The sequence below is a fragment of the Candoia aspera genome, chromosome 1, assembly GCF_035149785.1.
Source record: "Candoia aspera isolate rCanAsp1 chromosome 1, rCanAsp1.hap2, whole genome shotgun sequence".
Classification (NCBI taxonomy): Eukaryota; Metazoa; Chordata; class Lepidosauria; order Squamata; family Boidae; genus Candoia; species Candoia aspera.
Genome location: NC_086153.1, coordinates 162753678 through 162775850, shown reverse-complemented (window position 1 = coordinate 162775850; position 22173 = coordinate 162753678). Strand labels below are relative to the sequence as shown.

The 22173-nt window shown below is 40.5% G+C and overlaps 1 protein-coding gene across 1 annotated transcript in view; it reads left to right on the top strand.

Moving 5' to 3' along the window:
• The window catches only part of TRAM2 (translocation associated membrane protein 2), a 52018-nt gene that overhangs the window by 13165 nt on the left and 16680 nt on the right, over window positions 1-22173 (top strand). Inside the window, exons 2-3 of the mRNA XM_063317349.1 lie at window positions 14005-14068; window positions 21523-21632. Of these exons, the coding sequence (XP_063173419.1) occupies window positions 14005-14068; window positions 21523-21632 (174 nt within the window). The remainder of the gene's footprint in view (window positions 1-14004; window positions 14069-21522; window positions 21633-22173) is intronic.

The window sequence follows — 22173 nt, the reverse complement described above, 5'->3', positions numbered from 1 at the left end:
CTGGAATTTTGCATTGAATTGGGCATATCTCCCCCTATCACTGTTGCCTTTTGCTTTCCTTCTTTCTTGGGCTACTTCTAGTGTCTCAGCAGACAACCATTTTGCCTTCTTGGTTTTCTCTTTCTTTGGGATGTATTTTGTTGCCGCCTCCTGAACAATGTTGTGAACTTCTGTCCAGAGTTCTTCCCTATCTACTAAGTCCAGTCCCTTAAATCAATTCTTCACCTCCACTGCATATTCCTTAGGAATATTAGTGAGCTCATATCTAGCTGATCTGTGGGTCTTCCCTAATCTCTTTAGTCTGATCCTAAATTGTGCAAGAAGTTCATGATCGGAACTACAGTCAGCTCCAGGTCTTGTTTTCACCGACTGTATAGATGTCTGCCACCTTTGGCTGCAAAGGATGTAGTCAGTCTGATTTCGGTGTTGTCCATCTGGTGAAGTCCATGTATAAAGCCGTCTCTTCGGTTGTTGGAAGAGAGTGTTTGTCATGCAGAGTAAATTGTCTTGGCAAAATTCTATCAGCCTATGTCCTGCTTCGTTTTGTTCTCCCAGGCCATGCTTACCTGTAATTCCAGGTGTCATTTGACTGCCCACCTTAGCATTCCAGTCTCCTGTGATGAAAATAACATCTCTTTTAGGCATGTTGTCCAGTAGGTGCTGCAGATCCTCATAGAACTGCTCTACTTCAGCTTCTTCAGCATCTGTGGTTGGGGCATATATTTGGATCACTGTGATGTTAGATGGCTTGCCCTGAATTCGAATTGAGATCATTCTATCATTTTTTGGATTGTATCCAAGCACTGCTTTAGCCACTTTACTATTAATTATGAAGGCTACTCCATTTCTTCTGTGGTCCTCTTGTCCACAGTAGTAGATCTGGTGGTCATTTGATGTGAAGTGGCCCATTCCAGTCCATTTCAGTTCGCTGATGCCCAAAATGTCTATCTTTAACCTTGACATCTCACCAATAACCACATCCAATTTGCCCTGGCTCATAGATCTTACATTCCAGGTTCCCATGGTGTGTTGATCCTTAGAACATCGGATTTGCCGTTCACCACCAGCACCGTCGGTGGTGCTGCGGGTTAAACCGCTGAGCTGTCGATCGGAAGGTCGGTGGTTCGAAACCGCGCGGCAGGGTGAGCTCCCGCTGTTAATCCCAGCTCCTGCTCACCTAGCAGTTCGAAAACATGCAAATGTGAGTAGATCAATAGGTACCGCTTCGGCGGGAAGGTAACGGCGTTCCGAGTCGTCATGCTGGCCACATGACCCGGAAGTGTCTATGACAACGCCGGCTCCAAGGCTTAGAAACGGAGATGAGCACCGCCCCCTAGAGTCGGATTCGACTGGACTTTACGTCAAGGGAAACCTTTACCTTTTTACCAGCACCGTCGGCTGCTAGGCATCCTTTCAGCTTTGAGCTAGCTGCATCATCACGTCTGGGGCTAGTTGAACTCATCCTCTGTTCCTCCCCAGTAGCATTTTGACCATCTTCCGACCTGGGGGTCTCATCTTCCGATGGTATACCGACATATCTCTGGTTGTACTGATCCATTTAGTTTTCACGGCAAGAATACTGGGGTGGGTTGCCATTACGTTCCCCAGGGATTGCATTTAGTCTAACCTCTCTGTCGTGACCTTCCCATCTTGGGTGGCCCTTCATGGTTTAGCTCATGGCATCATTGAGGTACTCAAGCTCCAGTACCACGACAAGGTAACAATCCTTTGCTGAAGGGTTTATAGATTACATAGAAGTAAAAGTATAACTTAGTTTTATTGAGAAAAACTAGGAAAATCACTAGAATTTAAGACAAATCCAAATGTAGACATTTGGATACATTTTGCCATTTTATGTTTCCATGTTATTTCTTTATGTTATACTGCAAGTGTTACAGTAGTTTTAGATAGCTAGAATTGGATATACATTTATTTAATTTATATTTGTCAACATATACTTGAAAATAATAGTTTTCCTGTAGTCAGAAACCATGTCTGAAACAGGCCTGGTTCCTTAATCCGGATTAAGAATTCTTGCTCTGAAATTTAGAGTTTTAGAAAAGAGAAGATATATATGATTTGAAGAAACTTCTCATGTCTCTTTACATGTTGGCTGATGCTTTGATTTTCTTGAAAACATACAAACATTCATATTTTTTTTTGATGAAGAGATGGAGGAATTTGAGAAGCATGAGGAAAAGAGGCTGTGTTGTACAAAGGCTTTGTTTGTTTCAAAAGCATAGAAGTTCCACAGAATCCCACATTTGAATACCAACTATGTGAAGATGTTTTATATTCTTCAACACTGGAATTCTCTTTTCCACTATAGATCATAAAATACTTCTCATATGGCAATCCAAGAAAATGCAGTATACATTTTTATTACAGCTCGTATTATTGTGTTTGAGTGTTGGATCAAAACAACCGATTATCAGTATGAATGGCTGTCTAATGCTATTCTAAAAGACTGATTTAAAAGATTCTTCAATTCTTCAAATGAAAACAAAATATTCAGCAAAGTTTTTTGGAACATTTCTAACTCCACTTTAGGAATGAGACTATACAATCTCCCTTCCTTCCTTCCTTCCTTCCTTCCTTCCTTCCTTCCTTCCTTCCTTCCTTCCTTCCATCCATCCATCCATCCATCCATCCATCCATGTTTGTACTCCATTTTTCCTTCTAAAAGCAGCTCTGTGTTTCTACAAGGGTTAAATGAAAAGTAGTGCCTCCATTGTTATAAGTCACCAACATATGGCAATACTGATGCTCTACAAGCTTTGACATGTTCTTTAGCATCTGTTCTTTTGCTTCAGTTGGTGGCAGGTTGCTGTGAGAAAAGGTTGTGCTGCCATTTTTTGTGAAATGGAAGCCTGCAGTGGGTACTTATCACTGTGCTTTGAACAACATGCCATGATTGAATTGCTTGTCACGGTACTTGTCATGAACCAATTGCAAAGTTTGCCATACGGTCTAGACTTAACACCATGCAACTTCCACCTTTTCCCAGAATTGAACAAGCATTTTTGTGGTCATCTGTTTGACACAAATGAAGAGGTGGAAAGGACTGTCAGAACCTGGTTGAGTTTTTTGTGATGGCTTTAAGAATTTTGCTCATTGTTCACTTCTGGTGGGAACATGGCGGAGTGAACAGCTGTGCCTGCAAGCTCTGCATGCAGAACCGGCATCATGGCAGTTTTTTTGGGCTCTGGCTGGTTCCTCTGGAAGCCAGGAGTGTTTTTCCAGACCAAGGAAATTGCTCGGAATTGACCCATTTGTCTTCCAGACGGCAAGTTGCAGCCAGGAGATCGTAAATAGCGTTCACGATCGACGGGTAAGACTTTGCCAGGAGGCTGGGACGTCACCATTTCCAAGCCGCACTGTAGCCTTAAAGGGACATTACGTCCAGCCACCCCATTTTTAAAGCACCCAATTTTTTTAAAAAAATATTTCTACCTTAAGAGAGGCTTTCTACATTAAGGAGAAACGATCTCTCTTGGTGCTTATTGTTATTTTTGTGATTAATTTTTAAAAATTTTTTTTGAAAGCTTTGGATTTTGCTTTCCATCCAATACTAAGGAGGGTTAAGAGTATGTTATCATCTCCCTTTTACTATTTTTGTGCTAATTTTGAAGATTTTAGCTTTTTTCCTACAAGTTGACTGCCGTTCTGAACTTTTACTTTCCTGCCATTACTTTCTCTGGGGAACTGTCTGTTATCTTAACTCAATTCAGAAATTTTCCATTGCCTTTCACTTCTGCTGGTTAAGTATCTAGGGGGCGCCATAACTTACTGCCTCAGACAGTGGAGGATCTTGACCAGGCTTTCTCTGACTTTCATCAAGATATTAAAGCAGATATTAAGCAGATTCTTTTTCTGATTCCTGCCAAGTTATTATGCGAGACATTCAGAACATTGTGGAAAATATGTGGTATAAAATGTGCCATCTAGTTGGGGTTGTTGTGGATGGAACTGAAGAATTTAACAGCAGTGGAAATGTCTCTTCTAAGAGCAAGATCAGGGCTTCTGTTGAAATGTGGGATGAAATTGACAATGCTGAATTGAAGAAGTTTAAGGGAGAAATTGAGTTGCAAGACATGAGTGAATTTGACTTTCTGATGGAACACCATGGAAAAGAAGGAGTTATTTATGTATGGGAGGTTTTTTGAAGAGAAGTCTGTGTTTGTGAGGGGAGTAGTTGGGCTGTTTGATTTCTTTAAGAAAATAGCTCTGTGTTTATTATGGGGATATGCAAATGTTTTGGTCTATTTTGAAGTGGGTTAAGGCAGCAGTTCCCAACCTTTTGTGGCACCAGGGACTGGTTTCGTGAAAGACAATTTTTCCACAGACTGGGGTGGGGGGATGGTTTGGGGATGATTCAAATGCTTCTTCTTTTTCCCGACCTTTTATTCTTTTTTCTTCATGCCATTTGGAGATAGCAGCCAGTGGGCTTGCTTTCTCTGACAGGAGGCAGAGCTCAGGCCGTAATGCGAGCCAGCTGTAAATACTCAGGCTGTAAATTCACTCGCTCGCCCACCACTTACCTCCTGCTGTGCGGCCCAGTTCCTAACAGTCCATGGACCGGTACCGGTCCGCAGCCCAGGGGTTGGGGACCCCTGGGTTAAGAGACCAAAAATATTTATCTGGATGGTCTTTTGGCTTTGGATGATTTTATTTATCATTAATGATTGGGATTATGATTATTAAGGTTTTTTTAAAGAAAAATAATATTAATTCGTGTTTCTTGTATTATTAATTATAGTGGCAGACAATTTACATGCTTTTGTATTTTTGATCTTTATTATAGTAGACAGGAATGTATAGAATAGTAGTAGGAAGGGAATAATTAAGTAATTGTTATTTTAGGGGGGGAGTTGATTAGGTGATTTATACTTTTCCTTTTCTTTTAATATGTGGGGAGGGAGCAATGGTATTTAGTGATTTTTACAATGTGTTAAGGGGTTGATTTGTAAAAATAATGTGATTTTGGTTTAATATAGAGTAAGAGATTGATTATTGGAAATTGCTGTATATCCTTGATGTTTAAAGTCAGAAGTCACTTCTCTTTGTAATCTATTTAATTTTTTTCTCTTGTGTTTTCATACTTTTTTAGTTTTTTTTTTAGTTTTTTTAGTTTTTCTGTATCTTTTATATTTTTCTGAAATTTAATAAAATTCTTTTTAAAAAAAAGAATTTTGCTCATTGTTGGCAGAAGCGTGAACCCTCTTAATTTCTAAAACTAAGGTTACCAGAGAAAAGCAGCAATACAAACAGACACACACACTCACACTCCTTGGTCATTTGGGGAGTTGGTTTGAACACAAGTAGGTTCCCCCCTCCCCAAGTTATTTTCATTCAGTGCAGCAGTACTGGGATGGGAGGTGAGCCTTCTGTAGTCTGCTGCTGTTTCAGGACTTATCTTTTGGATGCTTGATAGGATGAGGGGGAATGATAATGAGGGATGGAGCTACCAGGCTTATCCATCCTTCCCCTGTTCTATATACACTGATTGCTCACAGAAATATCATTATTGAAACCCCCTCCCCATTAGCTCATCAGTACTACCTCAGCTGACCTGTGAAGGTCAAAAAATCACCTTCAGTCTCTGTCCCATCCTCATCTTTGTCTCACTGGGTGTAGAGTAAAGAGAATGATCTTGATTACCAAAGCAATCTAATAAAACTGGCTTTTAGTCTTCTATGGAATCTATTTCTTGGTCTGCCTCATAGGGCTGACACTGGGTTTGTTTCTGTAGCAACTAGTTACTCATTTTCTTTTTTTTAAATCACAGGATTGCAAGAAAATGTCTTTTTTTTAAATAATTTTTATTAAAGGTTTTTTTGTAAGTAAAAGATAAATCTAAAAAAGAAAAAAGAAAAAAAGAGAATAAAGTGCAAAGAAAAAAAGAAAAAAGAGAGATAACTAAAGGAAGTAAAATAAATGACTTCCAACCTTCTTTTCAACAGTTATTAACAAACCGTCATCTGCCCTCCCTCGTAACTATTCCAGAGATCCCTTCAGCCCCTTATTTAATCCTCATCTTTTTCAATCATTATATCCATAAATCATCATCTCACTTCTTTTTCTTCTTTTAGCAAAAAGTCCATAAAAGGTTTCCAGTCTTTCAGAAAGGTACTCATTATTTTCTCCCTGGCCAAACAGGTCGGTTTTACCATTTCCGCCAATTCAGACATTTTCACAATGCATTCCTCCATTGTGGGATTTTCAGTACTCTTCTGTTCTTGTGCGTATAGTAATCTTGCTGTGGTTGCCATATACAAAATCAGTCTTCCATGAGTCTTTTCTAATTCGTTATCCATAAGTCCCAATCACTTATTCTCAGAAGGGCAGCAGAAAGGTGGGGAGTTGCCATGGCCCTTGATTTCAGTAGGTAACTGAGTGAGCTGTGAAGCTGAGAGGTGGGGCAAAGCAGCTGTTTTATTAATGAGAAAACACTCACCTTGCAGCTCCAAAATTAAAGCCGTAGAATAGGGATGTGCTAATCATTTGGTGCGCTGCACATCCTGCGTATGAATCAGTCATTCTGTGCCTGGGTGGAAGCCTGTGTGCTAGGTCCTTGCATACATGTTCTGGCAAACATACCCCAGGATGGGAGACAACAGAAAAGGAAGGTTGGTGATATGTAGTGCTGGAAAAATATAGGGGTGGATCCAATGGGTGCATTGTGTGAATGTGGGTTCACAGAGAAGGAAGTTGCTGGAAAGATTGGCAGGCCTAGATAAGTTGCATAGCTATGCTGCACTTGAATTCAAGATTGGCAGTGTCAAAAGAGTGATGAGTGGGCGGACGATGCCAGGAAGTTTAACGGCAGGTTGGCACCCAAGCCATGCAGAGGACGATAGGAGAACTTACTCCGTAAGACTTACCTGGATTTGTCCTGGCCAAAATTAGGATCAGTCTAAATCAGGGTTTCCCAAACTGTGAGGTGTACCTTCCTTTGGGAGGTGCAGTTAAAGTCCAGGGGTGGTATGAAGAACCTTTTAGTTGTACATTGTTGCAATAAATCCACCTTTCCCAAAGTTTTATTGTATTGTTTTTATTGTTCATTTGTGTTCATTTTGGTGTTTGGATTTTTAGGGGAGGTGTGTACCTTAGAATTACACTAAAGGGAGGTGCGATAGCAAAAAGTTTAGGAACCCCTCATCTAAATGATCCAACTTCCACCTTGGTTGGCCCATGACCAGCAAGGAAAGATCCAGCTGAATTTCTCAGCCACACTGTGTTTCATCAGAGCACAGAGCAAAGCACATTTTTCACTTTGTGCACATCCCAACTGCACAACTATTCTCACAGCTTTTTTTCCTGCACCACAATTGTTGAGTCCCTTGGCTCAGTTGCAGAAGATGTGGAGTAGCCCAGCAATGTTAGAGGAACTCGGAAGTATGCCGGTCCTCCCTGAAATGCCTTGTTTTGGCTCCATTTGTGATGTTACTTTTTTTTTAAACAGTTCATTTAAAAAATAAAAATCTACAAGAAAAGCTAATAAAAAATATTTTATTACTAAATAGTTTCCAAAGAGAAATTTCTGCCATGATCAGTGTGTGACTGATGGAATGGTGTTTTCTCTTTCCATTTTTTTCCAAAGCATCTGTACCTTATAGTCGACGGATGCAGCTGTGGGTCTCTTTTTCATGCCTCTTATCCTGAGAAACAACAATCATTTTGGAAGTGAAAAATATGCATAAGCAATTTAACCAAAAGGTTTCAGTAAACGTTAGTCTTGTTTTTCTTTTTTTGTGCATTCAAATTAGGCTGTGATCTTTTCTGGGGGAAAAGTTTCAGTGAACTTAAAATGTAAAGACGATTAGGGTCTTACTGCCACATTTTATTGCAATGCTGGTAGCACCATTGAATTCCATTTTATTTATTGATCCCCATTGCGCTGTGGAGTGAGGATCTTAGTGCATGTCCTGCAGGATATGCAGACCCAGCAGACATGAAACATAGAAGTCAGCATGTAGCCAGCACAAAGTGGCTGACGCATCATATGACCTTTGGGTTCTGTGCAAAACTTCAACACAATCACACAGATCATCAGTCGTAGTGTATTGCCTCCATATTGTTTGAGTCTTTTTCCTAATATATTTAAAGCGCTCTGTTAAAATGAATGTAAGTGCCAAATTCCATATCTAACTTGAATATGAACCCTTTACTCCTATGCTAGGTCCTTCCAATATCCAAGAAGCGATGGCCCTTGCCACAGGTGATCTCTCTCACACGTGCACTTTTTTTTTTTTTTTTGTAAATAGCTGGAACAACTAAATATTCTTTGAGTGAAATCCTTTGTACAAAAGTGCAGTCTTGAAGTTATTATTTTTATCCTTTCCTTAGGTTTTAAATAGCATTTCTTACTATCTAAACTGGCTAGTTTCTTGCATTTCCTTCCCCTCCTTTCCCAAATTGATGAAAGCTATGAAACCTGTGAAACCTGTAGCCTGGGGTAGGCAATGTGGTAGTGTCCCATCTGCCCCATCCAGCATGGCCAATTACGAAGGATGTGAGAGTTTTAGTACAAAATATCTAGAGGGTACAAATTGCCTCTTCTTGTAGCAGCCACTGGGTAATAGGTGGAATGAATCTCTTTCCTGCTGAAAGCCGTAACAAGAATTTCATGTTTGCATTTTTTTTTCTGTTGAACCATTTGTTCCATGGTTTCCAGCATGTGGAAGTCAACATTTCCTTATCAGTACCATCACGGGTTATGTTCTCTCAAAATTGGCTTTATTCCCTGAATAAAGGAAGCTTGAACGAATATAGGAAGCTGAGGTTCTATTTACAGAAAACGTTGACCTTCTATCACAATGCTATATATGGTCCAAATATGTAGATCAGTCTTTCCCCTGTCTAGACGCCTCCCAGATGTATGGAGTTCAACTTCTGGAATTTTGAGCAATGGTGATACTGGCTGGGAAGTTCTGGGTGTTGAACTTCGTGCATCTGGAGTATTCAGGTAGGACAGTGTACGTGATAAGAATGTGCCCACAGAGGTGGGCAGTTGAGCAAATATCACTTGTAGCACTTGGTCCAATTATTTAGGGGCAAGTGTGTTTTCCTTGGCACTCTGTAAAGCAGTTTAAATTCAATTGAAAACAATATAATTAGAGGTGTATACTGACCATATGATTTGGTTTGCACCCTTTAGAATAATGCCTGATTTGAGTTGGGCCTAATTCAGCACCTTGGCTGAAGTGAGAGTCATCCCTCCCATCGACCCATACTGGAAAAAAACCAATAGATGTAATTTCTTTATTTTTAATTAAATTGAATAAAAATTGTAAGCACATACAGTAGGTGCTTCTAAGATGATGAAACCTGTTCAGTTTTAGGGGAAAGGTGCAAGTTTGCTTCAAAACTCATTTGAAGTCTGTTCCCCCCTCCCCCTGCAAAAAGGCAGGTGCTTGAAACTTTGAGGAAAGAATTATATTTACAAATGTAATTGCTTCTTATAACGATACACCTTTCCAAATTTCAAACAGCAAAATGGTCATCTGCAAGCAACCCTTTTGATCAGGGATGGTCCTTAAATACTAATACTATTTATCTAAGCCAAATGTTTTGTTTTGTGATTAGTTCCATTTAGGGACAATTACTTGGCAGGTTTATCAACTTCAGTTTTCCTTCTTCTTCAGACAAGTTTTGCCAGTAATCTCTTCACATGCTGTGTTATTTGAACTTTTTAGGTCTCTTCTCTGATTCAAGAGTGCATTCAAATCTGTTGCATAACAATTTATCTATCACAACAGCTGTTATCTCCTAGATTTGAAGAGCTTTTCAAGTTAGTGAAGTCTGGAGAATGTATTTGTATCCCAGAGATATGTTCACTAATAAAGTATAGCCATCATGAATTGGAAACTTGTAGTTATCTGTTGAACTGCATTCCAGGCATTCAGATGGTAATGGAAATACTTGATTAATATTGCCAGGATAACTAATCTCTTGCAATAAATATTATCATGTTTGTTTGAATGCTTTTACAAGGAGATAAAGGATAACCCTAGTAAATGGGATGTACAGATGTTTAATTAAATGTAACAGTTTTAGTGCATTTCAGAGTTGATTTAATTTATATTTAATTTATTTATAATGCTTCTGTGATTGATTAAATCATATTAAATAAAATTAGGTAACCAGTTTAGAAACTTTTCAGTTAATAGCATTTATGCATCTAATAACAAAGAAACTAATCTAAAACCTATTAAACTTTTGATAAATTTGCATTAAGAGCTTACCACAAGTTTTGGGCAATAATTATAAATTCAGATGATGTATAGCAAAAATGAGAAGCTTCTGACAACTCAGGCTGATAGATCGAACCCGTGGGTCCATGTGGCACTCAAGTCTTCTAATATTCATCAATATATCATGCTAGGTTTGAAATGCATGTATTTTAGAGACTTCCATATAAAAAGACATAGTATATTCCTCTGATTAGTCTTAATCATTAACATTAATCATTATCTTAATCATTATATTCCACATATGGCTAAAATTATCCATAACATGTATTACTGGCATTATTGCAAAAGTTTTGATAGGAAGGGGCACAGTTTCTTCATTTAGAACTGCACAGAAGAAAAATACTTCCAGGCCCAAAGCTAATTTCTAGGAACTCACAATATACTTTGTAAAGAACAGTGACAGTCTTATATGATGGTCATTAAGTATTTGTATAGAGCAGCAAACTTTACACACTTATTGCTGAAATAGAAGCTCCTGTTCAATTGTGCATTCTTAAAGATTACAGAGGTGGAGGAGAGAGAACTCAAGGTTATAAAAACATTTCTTACCAATTGTAGTTTAAGGAATCTGGATTATCTAAGATGTCAACATAAAATCATGAGGGCTAAAATTCTATTTTGTTTCTACTATATATAAAACCTCCTCATTCATAGATTTCATTATAACAATCCTTCTGTTTCTAAACTTACCTGTTTTTTACCTTCATTTTTGTCTTGAATATCTCTTCAGCAATCCTAGGTTTCTTACTATATTCTACCCGGTCTAGTAGGATCTACCTGGACATTGTGACTACAATGGCCTAGAATGGGTCTTCCACTGACTTCAAATATCTGCCTTTAAGGAGCTTTGGCTTATATAGCCATTGGTGTCAACTCCTGGCCGCCTGCTGTGTCTCTTTCTGGGGCATTGTTTTCACAATATACATTTCAGTGTGTGTATGTTTGGGTTGTGTGATGATATGACATCATTTAGCCAGCGTGGCTGATCTATTCCTCAGTTTGGTGCCTTCCCAAAAGTTTTGACTTCAAATTCTGTAATTTAGTTAGGCATTGTGCCACTTAAACTCAAATAACTGGAGATGTTGCTAGATTCATATTTATTCCTGAAGCTTAGACTTCTGACTCTGCTGCTTAGGTGTATTTTGGGGCTGTGCAATGCTTTGGATTTGATGCCAGACATTTGTCCTAGTATAATAGTTGCCAACAGTAGCTGCCAGCAGGATCATAGGGTTCTTCTACCTATTAAAGAATAATGTACTGCCATAGAAGACATTGTACAGACAATGAAGAAGTTCTGGATTATGTAGTGATGTAAGTCAATTAAATGTATGGAAATTTTAAATTCTCACAAGGGTCAAACTACCTCAAATTTAACTTCCCTAAATTGTGCACTGCTTAACTTCATAATCACTATCATTTAAAAAGTACCTATTTAACAGCACATGTAGCAACCATCTCACTTTGAATGGTCAACTCTTCTAATTTATTTTTATTTAATTCATTTCTTCAGCACCTTTCAAGACATTATCTTCTGCCCAAGGCAGCAGAAACACACACATACACATATACTGTAATGAACATTAAATAAAACCAGTGATCATCAAAAACAATTTAAACATGTTCAGCAAGCAGCAGCAAACTCATTAAAATGATCAATTAAAAAGCAGGGAAAACAGATTGATTCTTCAGTTTCTCTTAAAAGCAGCCACAGAGTATGTCAATGGAATAATTCAGAACAAAATTTCACAGAAGGTTCTGTTTCTAATGTCCACCAAACCTATTGTGAATGTGAAAGGTCCCCTGTGCAAGCACCGAGTCATTTCTGACCCTTTGGAGGGATGCCCCTTTCACAGCGTTTTCTTGGCAGACTATAGCAGGGTGGTTTGCCATTGCCTTCCCCAGTGGTCACCTTCCCCAGCAAGCTGGGTACTCATTTTACCGGCCTTGGAAGGATTGGAAGGCTGAGTCAACCTGAGCCAGCTACCCGAGAATCCAGCTTCCGCTGGGATCGAACTCAGGTTGTGGGGAGAGTTTTCGCTGAAATACTGCCGCCTGCCACTCTGCGCCACACATGGCTCTTACCAAAGCTGCTATTGTGCCATAATTAGAAGAGGAAAAAAATCTAGAGATACGGAAATATACGGAAAATATTTCCTTGCTATTCCTTTTGGTGGTAGAAGATATTCAGTGCATATTTGATAAGTCATCTGGAGGATTTGGGGGGAAGGGGTTGGTATTTCATGAACCCTCTAATTTAAAATGCTGGAATGGTGAGATACTGCAATTTCAATCAGTCAAATGTCCTTCAGTTGATTTGCACTAGCCTTCTACTACCTCATGTCCTCCAGATTTCTTAGACTAGCTCCTGTTATCAAGCTCTAAATTATCTTTGCCTATAACCTGAAGTAGTTCTTACTAGTTCTGAGTCAAAATACAAACATTTCTTTGTTTTAGAAGTAATTGATTGGGTCATGTTTCATTCTAGCCGTCTGTAAAGAGACTATGGGTATGTCGTAATAGGATCAAAGTCTGTTTGTAATCTCCATGTATCTGCTTCCAGTTTAGCTACAAAGAGTAAATTTAGTGTAACAGGTGGGGATGGATGTATTTTGTCCAACACATTATGCCTTCTCTTGCAATCTAATTAAGGTTTCCAGCAAGTAGATTTGGTCAAGACAGTCAATGCACAGGCATTGATTGTATCTTTCTCTTCTGCTATAGTCTTTAACTTCCTGAATTCTGCTACTCTTAACCTCACATATTTTTCCTAGAGGGGGGTTCAGAGTTTGTGTGTATGAGAGAGAACCTCTCTTCTGCTGTTTCAGTCTCGCATATTAATTCTTGTGAAGTACACAGCAGGAGGACAATCTATCTCTCTAGTCTGTGAATTAAATATGATTAAATATCCAGCTTCCTATGCCTCAATCATTGTCTTTTCATCAGCCATCAGGATAGCAGTTCTCTTCTTTGAATTTTCTTGAACTAGATTTCCAAAAAGGACCTGAAAACTAATACTTGTTTTTGCTTGTCCTGCATTGATGCTTGTTAGCTAAAAAATTATTTTTCTTGAGTCTGCTTGGCAAGTTTCTTTGTGCCATATTTGCCTGCTGTGGCCATCTGTCGGTGATTTTTATCCCTTGAGATGCATTAATCTTTGATTACCTCCATCTTGCTGCTTAACTGGGAATAAAGCTTCATAGTTTAACAAAGTTCTGCCTTTTGCCACCAGCAGCAGGAGGAGGAGGAAGGAAAATGCATAGATTAGTCCTTCCCCCTGACATCTTGAAGCTAGCTAGCTTTGGCTGAAATTCTCTCTGTTGTACTGTGTATCTCCATACATACCGTTATATTATAAGAAATAGAGATTTTAGACTTCATTAGAACAGAGGATGTGGAAGAAACAAATGGATGATAGAATCATGCAAGCTCCCAGACCACGAGAGGTGGATTTTGTCCATTGCTTAAATTAGCAGCTCTGTGAGAGGTAAGTAGCAATCTGTGGAATAAGCAGCTGGATTTGGGGTATGCTGGGGAAATGAATGAATGAATGCCTCCAGCAAAAACAGATGTGGAAAGAAGCAGGAAGACGAATTGAACTTAAACTTCTAGAATCCTCTTTCATGAAAGCTTTTAAGGCCAACTGAGTATCTGGTTGCCTGAGAGGATGCTTGAATAACAGATTAGAAGGATTTTCATTATGAAGGTGGAATGAAGCAAGCTAACTGAGGAATGTATTTTATATTCACAGGTTACAGCTAAGACTGCCTTCTTGTTCATCTTACCTCAGTATAACGTCAGTGTGCTGACGGCAGGTAAGAGTATAGCATGCTGAATTGAAAATTTTTGCCTGGTAGTCTGCATGCTCAAGTTTCTCTAAACTCAAAACCTATGTGGTTGTAACCACAAACTGGCTTTCTGTTGATTTTTGGGTAAAGTGTCTTTGTTGTGCATATGGTAGGCAAACACAAACATTTACACATTCATTCGTACAGACAGGCACAAATGTACAGAACCAAGGCATCCTAAAAGAAAAACCCTTAAACCTTTCTAGCTTTCATTTGCATAATACAATCAGCCTTCCTGAATCTCTTGCCCTCCAGATGCGCTGGAACTATGTACATCTCCCCCAGTTCCCAACATAGTAGCTTCTAAACAATGAAGCCTTCATATATAGCACAGATAATGAGTAGTCATCTCCTCTATGAATTTCTCTAATCATCTTGTAAAGTGTTCTGACCCAGTATCATAAGTTTTATTGTAGTAAATTCTGCGATGTAGTTGTCAAATAATGTTACATTTTTTTATTCTGAATGTCTTGGAGATCTGTGAATTTTAATATGAGGAGTAGGCAAAGGTTGAGATGGTTCCGTGAATCTTCAGAGGGTTTATCGGGTGGAAAGAATAAACCTTAAAACATAAAAAGATCTTAAATCAAATTTGTGAGGGCCAGATCATTTTTATTATTTAAATCACAGGGAATTTGCTCTCTGGCTTCTTGTCAGACTTTGGAATAGGCATGGCTATAAATCTCCATACTTCCAGAAACTCAATCCAGATTAGACTTCAAGGACTTGATACTACTAGATTACTTGCTTTATTACAGACAAAAAAGAAATCATATACACAAGATCTGCCTATGGAAAACTAAAAACCAAATCTGATATGTATCTTTCTGACCCAGGGTTTGAATCATAAGCCTTTTTCTCCTGCCCTTTTGGGTCAATGGACTTTTAGTTGTTCGTTTCCCACCTCTGAGGCTAGAATACACCTGCTCGGTGTTTAGACAGCAGTTCTGTCTAGAATGAGTCACATTGGTTCCTGACTTTCCGGTTTCAGGCCTTATGCTACCTCCATATCTAGTTTCTCTTTCCCCTCCCCTGCTGGACATGGAAGTTCCAGGTGCATCTCCTCCCCCTTCCTTCTAGTCATGTGAAACTGAATGCATTGTGCCCTTCTTTCTTTTCCATTACTTCTTTGGCTGGAACTGACAAGTTGTCCTTCCATCAGTTTTCTCTACCTCTCTCTCCTCCTACTTGATCTGGTATGGGGAGGAGAATTTGGCTGTCCAAATCAGAGAGCTTTCCTCTTGCCTGGGATGAAGCTGGAGGGGGCATTTTCATGTTTCTGCAGCAAAAGTCATATTTTCCCTATTTAGGGCCCTCTTTTCCCTTTCCTCCTGACACCAGACATTGTATGTGCTACTTTTCCAGTTCCCCATTCCAGAACTTTCCTTCTTAACTTCAGGTACAGCAGTATCTCGGAGATACTGTCGGAGAAATGCATGTATTTATGTATATATTTGCATTATTTCTATACCAGCCAATTGTGCCCATTCTGGATGGTACATAGTAAACTCCATAGTAAAATGCAACATCTAAAATAACCCACAAATGACTCAACCAGATAGAAATGAAACGCCACAAGTGACTGTTCCAGGCTCACCACTGACAAGGCTGGCTTCCTGTTCATGACCTTCTTACCTCTTGTGGTGATGGAACTTTGAGTGGGCCTTTTCTTGATATCTGTACAGGAGGGGCAGAATCACATTGGGTAAGGTTGTCCCTGATATAATCTTGAGGCACATTGTATAGGATTTTCATTCATTCAGTTCTTAGGACTGGGCTCAGAAACCTACCTCTGGCAGTCTAGCCCTTTGGTACTTCACACTGGAGCAACCATGGGCTTGATCATTCTTCTCACATTACTATCAGCTGGAAACCCCCACTCAGGTAGAAGTAGAACCAGATGGAGTGGTGATTCTATCAGTCAGCCCTTGCAGGTGGTCCAAAATGATGTTTCCTCTCCTTCCCCAAACTAGGTTCTTTCTACCTCAGAATCAGAATTGTTGGAAGGCACCGAAGCCAGAACATGACACCAGTTAGGTGGTTTGGCCCCATGAAGATATTGCAAATGGAACTGTCAAAAGAAGCAAGGGGCATGTACATGATCTGCTGCTTGCTGGAATCTTTCCATGTCTTTGTAGCCCTTCCATTGAATCAAATATTGCAGTCTCTGCTAGGAGTCCAAAATACTTTCCTCTTTTAATTCTTTGTCCTATCCCAGTATTGGGGGGAGGGGGGTAACAGGGCACAGGTACTCAAAATACAGCAGGGGCATTCCAGAACTACAAGAAACATATGGATGTTAAATCAAATCAAAATGTTATTACAGATGTTGATCAGAAATCCAGTAAAGTATCAGTTGTTGTCATGAGTAAGGATGGCGAGCAGGGGGCTCCTTTCCAGACTGTTAAGCGCATGCGTAGCACTGAGGAATTGGTGAGCCATTCCAAGAGGCACAGATTGGGACCGTCTTAACCTGCGGGGTTTATATGGCTGGGTTTTTCCCACGCTTGTTCAGTTTGTTAGGATTACTGTTATGTATTAGCAATAAAACATTAGAGAACAGTTCCCTGTCTCAGAGTGTTTCCTGGGAGTCAGGACAGTTGTATTTTCAATGTGTCTGGAAGCTGCAGACTGATGTGTGCCAGTATAGGAAATGATCTAGTAAATTTGGTGTCCAGCTTTTTTAGACAGTTCTATGGAGGGAGGAAGTTTGGTAAAAAAAACTGGGTATCTTCCAACAGAAGGTGGGGGAGGAGAATCTTCCTGGTGATGGCAGTCAGCAGAATCCTATATGGAGACCTTAGCATCATCCAGTTGATTCCTCAGGAGGTGTGAAGCCACTAGCAGTGGCTGGAACCCCTCTGGAATTGGGGAGGGATGTGAAGCATTTGGTAGTACGTAAAGTTGGTAACCATAGATGGCCTGAAATGACAATAAGTAGAAGCATGAAGTAAATTGTTCTAGATGAACTCAGCAAATAGATAAGTGATGAAGCCAATTATTCTGCTGGTACTTTACAGAGCAGTGAAAATAGGGCTCTAACATGGCATTAGTTCCCTCAGTTTCAGCAGCCAGCTATGAATGATGGGCAGAGGAAGCTTTATATCTAGCATTAGAGCTTTCCAAAAATGCACCATGAATTGTGGGCTTCCGTCTGAAATGACACAGTTGGCAAGCCATAGTTCCAGAAAACTTGTTGAATAAACAAGAGTATTGTTTTTGCCAGCTTCAGTTCTTAGAGCTTCTGATGTGTGGTTAGGTGCTTTTAGTACTGACCCCTTTCTGAATTATTACTATTATTTGAAACACTGTTTCCTAACTTGAAGCCCTCCAGATGCATTAGATTCATTATTCCCAGAATTCCTGTTGACCATGTTAGTTGGGAATTCTAGTTCCAACCCATCTGGAGGATGGCAGGCTGGGAAAGGATGACTTAAAATATAAGTGGTTGTTTATATTACATTGCTTGTTGGCTGTGCCAGGGCCCTTTAGAGGAGACCCAGATTTACAGCACAGTATTGGATGCTCAAGAAGCAGAAGAGGAACAATTCCTGTTTTTGAATGCAAGTTTCTATTGTAAAAAATGTATCTGCTCTTTTGATGGGGGGTCAGGAGAGGAAGAAAGGCATGTATGAACTGGGGAAACGGGCGATGAATTAACTGGAAGCATGGCAGCCTCAAATAATCTTAGCTAGAGAATCTGTGCCTGGAAGAGGGAGTACATATTGTTAAGCTCACAGATTGTAACCTTTAGTTGGAGTGCCACTTCATGAGTGAATGATGTTTCATACAAAACATTTTCTTGATGAAGTAGCTGTCAGGGAGAAGAGTTCTAAGCTACCCTTCTCGCTAATTGTACATGAAGTTTTTTTTCCCCCCCTTCAGATGAAGAGCATCTCCACTTGTAGTCTGAAATGGTGTACTCAAAACCTTAGTGAGAACAAGACAGGTGAAGGCTGCACACTGAAAAAAGTGAGCCGTGCTGTTTCTGAAGGGGAGGGGCAGCAGCTGGCCTTTTACTAGCCATTGCTGATCTTTCACTTGCCTTTTCTTTTTGCATAGCAGAAAAAGCACAAAAATATCTCTGTCACTGTTTAAATTCTGAGGGGAAAGTAGGGGGAAATGTAATGAAATCCCTCCTAGTTACACATATTGTACCATTTTTGGTTAAATAATTATGTGCTGCAAGCCTTCTAAAACAGTAGTGTGTGGGGTGCTTCCTCTCTCTTTTCCCCCTGCCCTCCCCCCCAATTTTAACAAAACCTCTGTCTACCCATAGAAACATGTTTCTTGTAATATTTAAGACTGATCCCTGGCTTGGGTAGTAACCGTTTTGCCAAAAAAATTCTTATTTGGAGTTGAATTCCATCCTTCCAGTGCTGCTGCTTGGCCTGGGTGATTTTAAAATACTTATAAATTGAACTCTTGCTGAGCGTTCATGGAGGCACGTGGCAGTTGGAGTGCTGAAATACTCATGCTAATTAACCCCTGGTACAACAGCAATTTTTCCAGGAGGCTGAGTCTGCCTTGTTCCTGGATTCTTTAGCAGAGGAGGAGGAGGAAAGGGAGGAGGCTGCCAGCTTAAAACAATTTTTTTTTGCATCAAGTCTTACTCACTTGCCAGCTTGAGCCTTACAGTCAAATAATGACATACTTATGCAAAGTGTTGGACTATCAACCTTGAATACTGAGTTTATCTGCCAGTTAAATAACAGAGGTAGAGCTACGGTGTCCCGAAGCAGCAGCACTATGTACCTTGTGTAGGGAGAAGTAATTATTTTCAGTTCCCCCTTTCTCAGGTCAGTTATGAAGAACACACTAATTGAATTCAATAGTTAACCTCTGATATGGTCTTTCTCTACTAATAGAGGCTTGTTCACACAATAATCTTACGTTGTTGTGAGTGGATCCTATGTAATTAAATCTCCAATTCTCTTGATAAAGCACACAGAAAATAGTAACTAGGAAAATGTATGGATGTACAAAAGAGGAAAGTATTAGGTAAAAACCAGCTATGATCTTCTGCTAACTTTTTGAGGTCATATCCATGTTGGCAGATTGCTAGGAAAGCCTTTGGCCCAGGAGAGATCAGAAAAGTCACACACCAGGCATTTCTATAAAAATAATTTTATTTACAGAAAGCAAAACATCTTTAAAGGCTTCTGCATTCATTACAGGCTCTCAGTGAGAGCTGCTACATGCCTACACAGAAGGGAAACAGAAACTAAAAACAAGTCCAGGCAAGTTCTTTCCCCCAGGTGCAAAAATTAACACTGGAAAAGGGGACAGTTGAATTCAACCTCTTCACCTGGCCAAAATGATTAGTTACCATAGTAACCTTAAAATGTAGTAGAAAACATTAACAATCCAGGGGTCTATATTTCATTATGTTACAGTAATTTAAACCAACCTGCTAAGGCCTTTACCCAGAAATTAAAAATTGTTGAACTGAATCTTCCCAGAACATATTGGTCCTTTGAATTACTGCAGCCTCTGATTGCCAACAGGTATATATGCCCGTAGATCTGTACATAAACATGCTTGTAGATAACCTGGATGGTCAAGTGAATTTTGATTTTGAACTGGTGGGAGCACAGAACAAACCTGTGTATGTTCAACCTAACATAATTTTGTTTATTTATTTATTTTATTGATCAAATTTTATCACCATTCATCTCCCCCCAAAGGAGGGACTCTGGGCAGTTTACAATAAAAACAAAATTCAAAATTCAATACAATTATAAATACAATAAATATAAATATAGATATAAAATAAAAATATAAAATGTGATAAAATCCCGATGGCTGAAGATTCTACACCAGCCCATTAATATAAAAGGGCCATTCTAGGGCACTAGCCATCCTCATGAATGACTATTCCCCTTCCCGTGCCAGGCATACTGGCAAAACCAGGTCTTCAGCTTTTTACAGAGTCCAGGAGAGAGTGGGCTTGTCTCACCTCCAGGGGAAGAATGTTCCAGAGGGTGGGAGCTACTGCAGAGAAGGTCCGCTTCCTGGACCCCGCCAGGTGGAATTCTCTTACAGATGGGGTCTGCATGACCAGGTGGGACAGATCGATGTGATGGGGATGAGACAGTCCCTCAGGAAGCCTAGCCCCATGCCATGCAGGGCTTTAAAGGTAATAACCAACACCTTGAATTGGACCCAGAAGCAAACTGGGCCCCAGTGCAGCTCGCGTAGCAAAGGTGTTACATGTGCTGATCTTGGGGCACCTAAAATTGCCTGCATAGCTGCATTCTGGACTAGTTGTAGCTTCTGGATATTCTTCAAGGGTAGCCCAATGTAGAGTGCATTACAGTAGTCTATATGGGAGATGACCAGGGCATGAGTGACCATTCAAAGGGCCTCCTGATCCAGGAAGGGGTGTAATTGGTGCACAACATGGTTGAGCAAAAGCCCTCCTGGCCATGACTGCCACCTGCTCTTCGAGCAGGAGTCATGAGTCCAGGAGGACCCCCAGATTCTGCATCGGGTCTGTCTGGGGCAGTGCAACCCCATCAAGAACTAAAGATGACAATTTCCCAGATACTGAGGAGCCATTAACCCACAGCCGCTCCATCTTACCAGGGTTCAGCTGAAGCCTGTTGTTCCCCATCCAGTCCCCCTCAGCCCCCAGGCACCAAGAGAGGGTGGTCATGGCATCACTTACTGCACCCGGGATAGAGAAGTATAACTGGGTATCATCAGCATATTGATGATAACCTCATCCCATGGTGACAGATGGTCTCGCCCAGCGGTTTCATGTAGATGCTAAAAAGGAGCGGAGAGAGTACCAAGCCCTGCGGTACCCCACAAAGAAGGGGCCGCGGGCCAGATCTCTCGCTCCCTATCAACACCGACTGGGACCGGCCCTGGAGGAAGGAGATGAACAAGTGCAGAACCACGCTGCCCACCCCCAACTCCCTGAGCCACCCCAGAAGGACACCATGGTCGACGGTATGGAAAGCCGCTGAGAGATCAAAGAGAGCGAGGATGGATGCACTGCCCCCATCCTGCTCCCGCCAGAGATCATCCAGAAGTGCCACCAATACCGTTTCCATCCCATAACCAGGCCTGAAACCTGACTGAAAGGGGTCTAGATAATCCGCTTCCTCCAGGATCCTCTGGAGCTGCAATACCACCACTTTCTCAACCACCTTCCCCAAAAAAGGGAGGTGGGAGACTGGAGGAAAATTGTCCAGCACAGTAGGGTCCAGCGATAGTCACCGTATATGCAGCCCCAACTGATTAATATTCATGGGGTTTGATTTCTGTCTCTTGCCAGTGTTAAGCTCACTCATTCCTTCTATAGTTCTGCCTCTTTGAAACTGCCTTGGAAAGCTTGGTTCCTAAATGGTTTCTCAGCTTAATTTTTTTACCTTGATCTCTTTCTTCCCCAATCCCTGTTTCCTTTCCTTTAGATGGTGAAATTGTTCTTTATCACTACGGGCTGAAGGATTTGGTCACAATCCTCTTCTACATCTTCATAGCAATCATTCTGCATGCTGTGGTGCAGGAATATGCGTTGGATGTAAGTCTTGCATCATGCTCAGTAGAAAACCTAAAGTGGGTGAATGTTTGGCACAACAGCCCCCTGCGTTTCTGATCCTGTATTACAACTGAGGTTGTAAAGTAACTTTAGTCTTTGTTTTACATTCAACTTTATTAAAGCATGGGGTGGGCAGATGTGAATTTGCCCCATCTTGAATGATATAATCTGTCCTTTTAACCTATCAGATCTTTAGATCTCTTCCATTTTTCCTTTCGTGCATATTTCTCCCTTGCCTGGGAAAAAATCAGTTTTATCCTCAGGCATGTCCTTGCTTGTTGGAGGGAGTGGGAAAGCTTTTCTTCTCTCCCCCACCCCATTTGGTGGGAGGGGAGAGAATTTCTGGTTGCTGCTGGTGTTTGCGGGGTCCTGTTTTCTCCATCCTGTCCGTGAGTGGTAGCAAAGATAGCTTGTTTGACTAGAGGGGGGCAAAGACCGTTGTGAGCTGCCCAAGCACCTTCTGGTACATCTGGCTCTAACTTAGAGGCAATTCTAATATCCAGCAACATCTGCTTATTTCCAA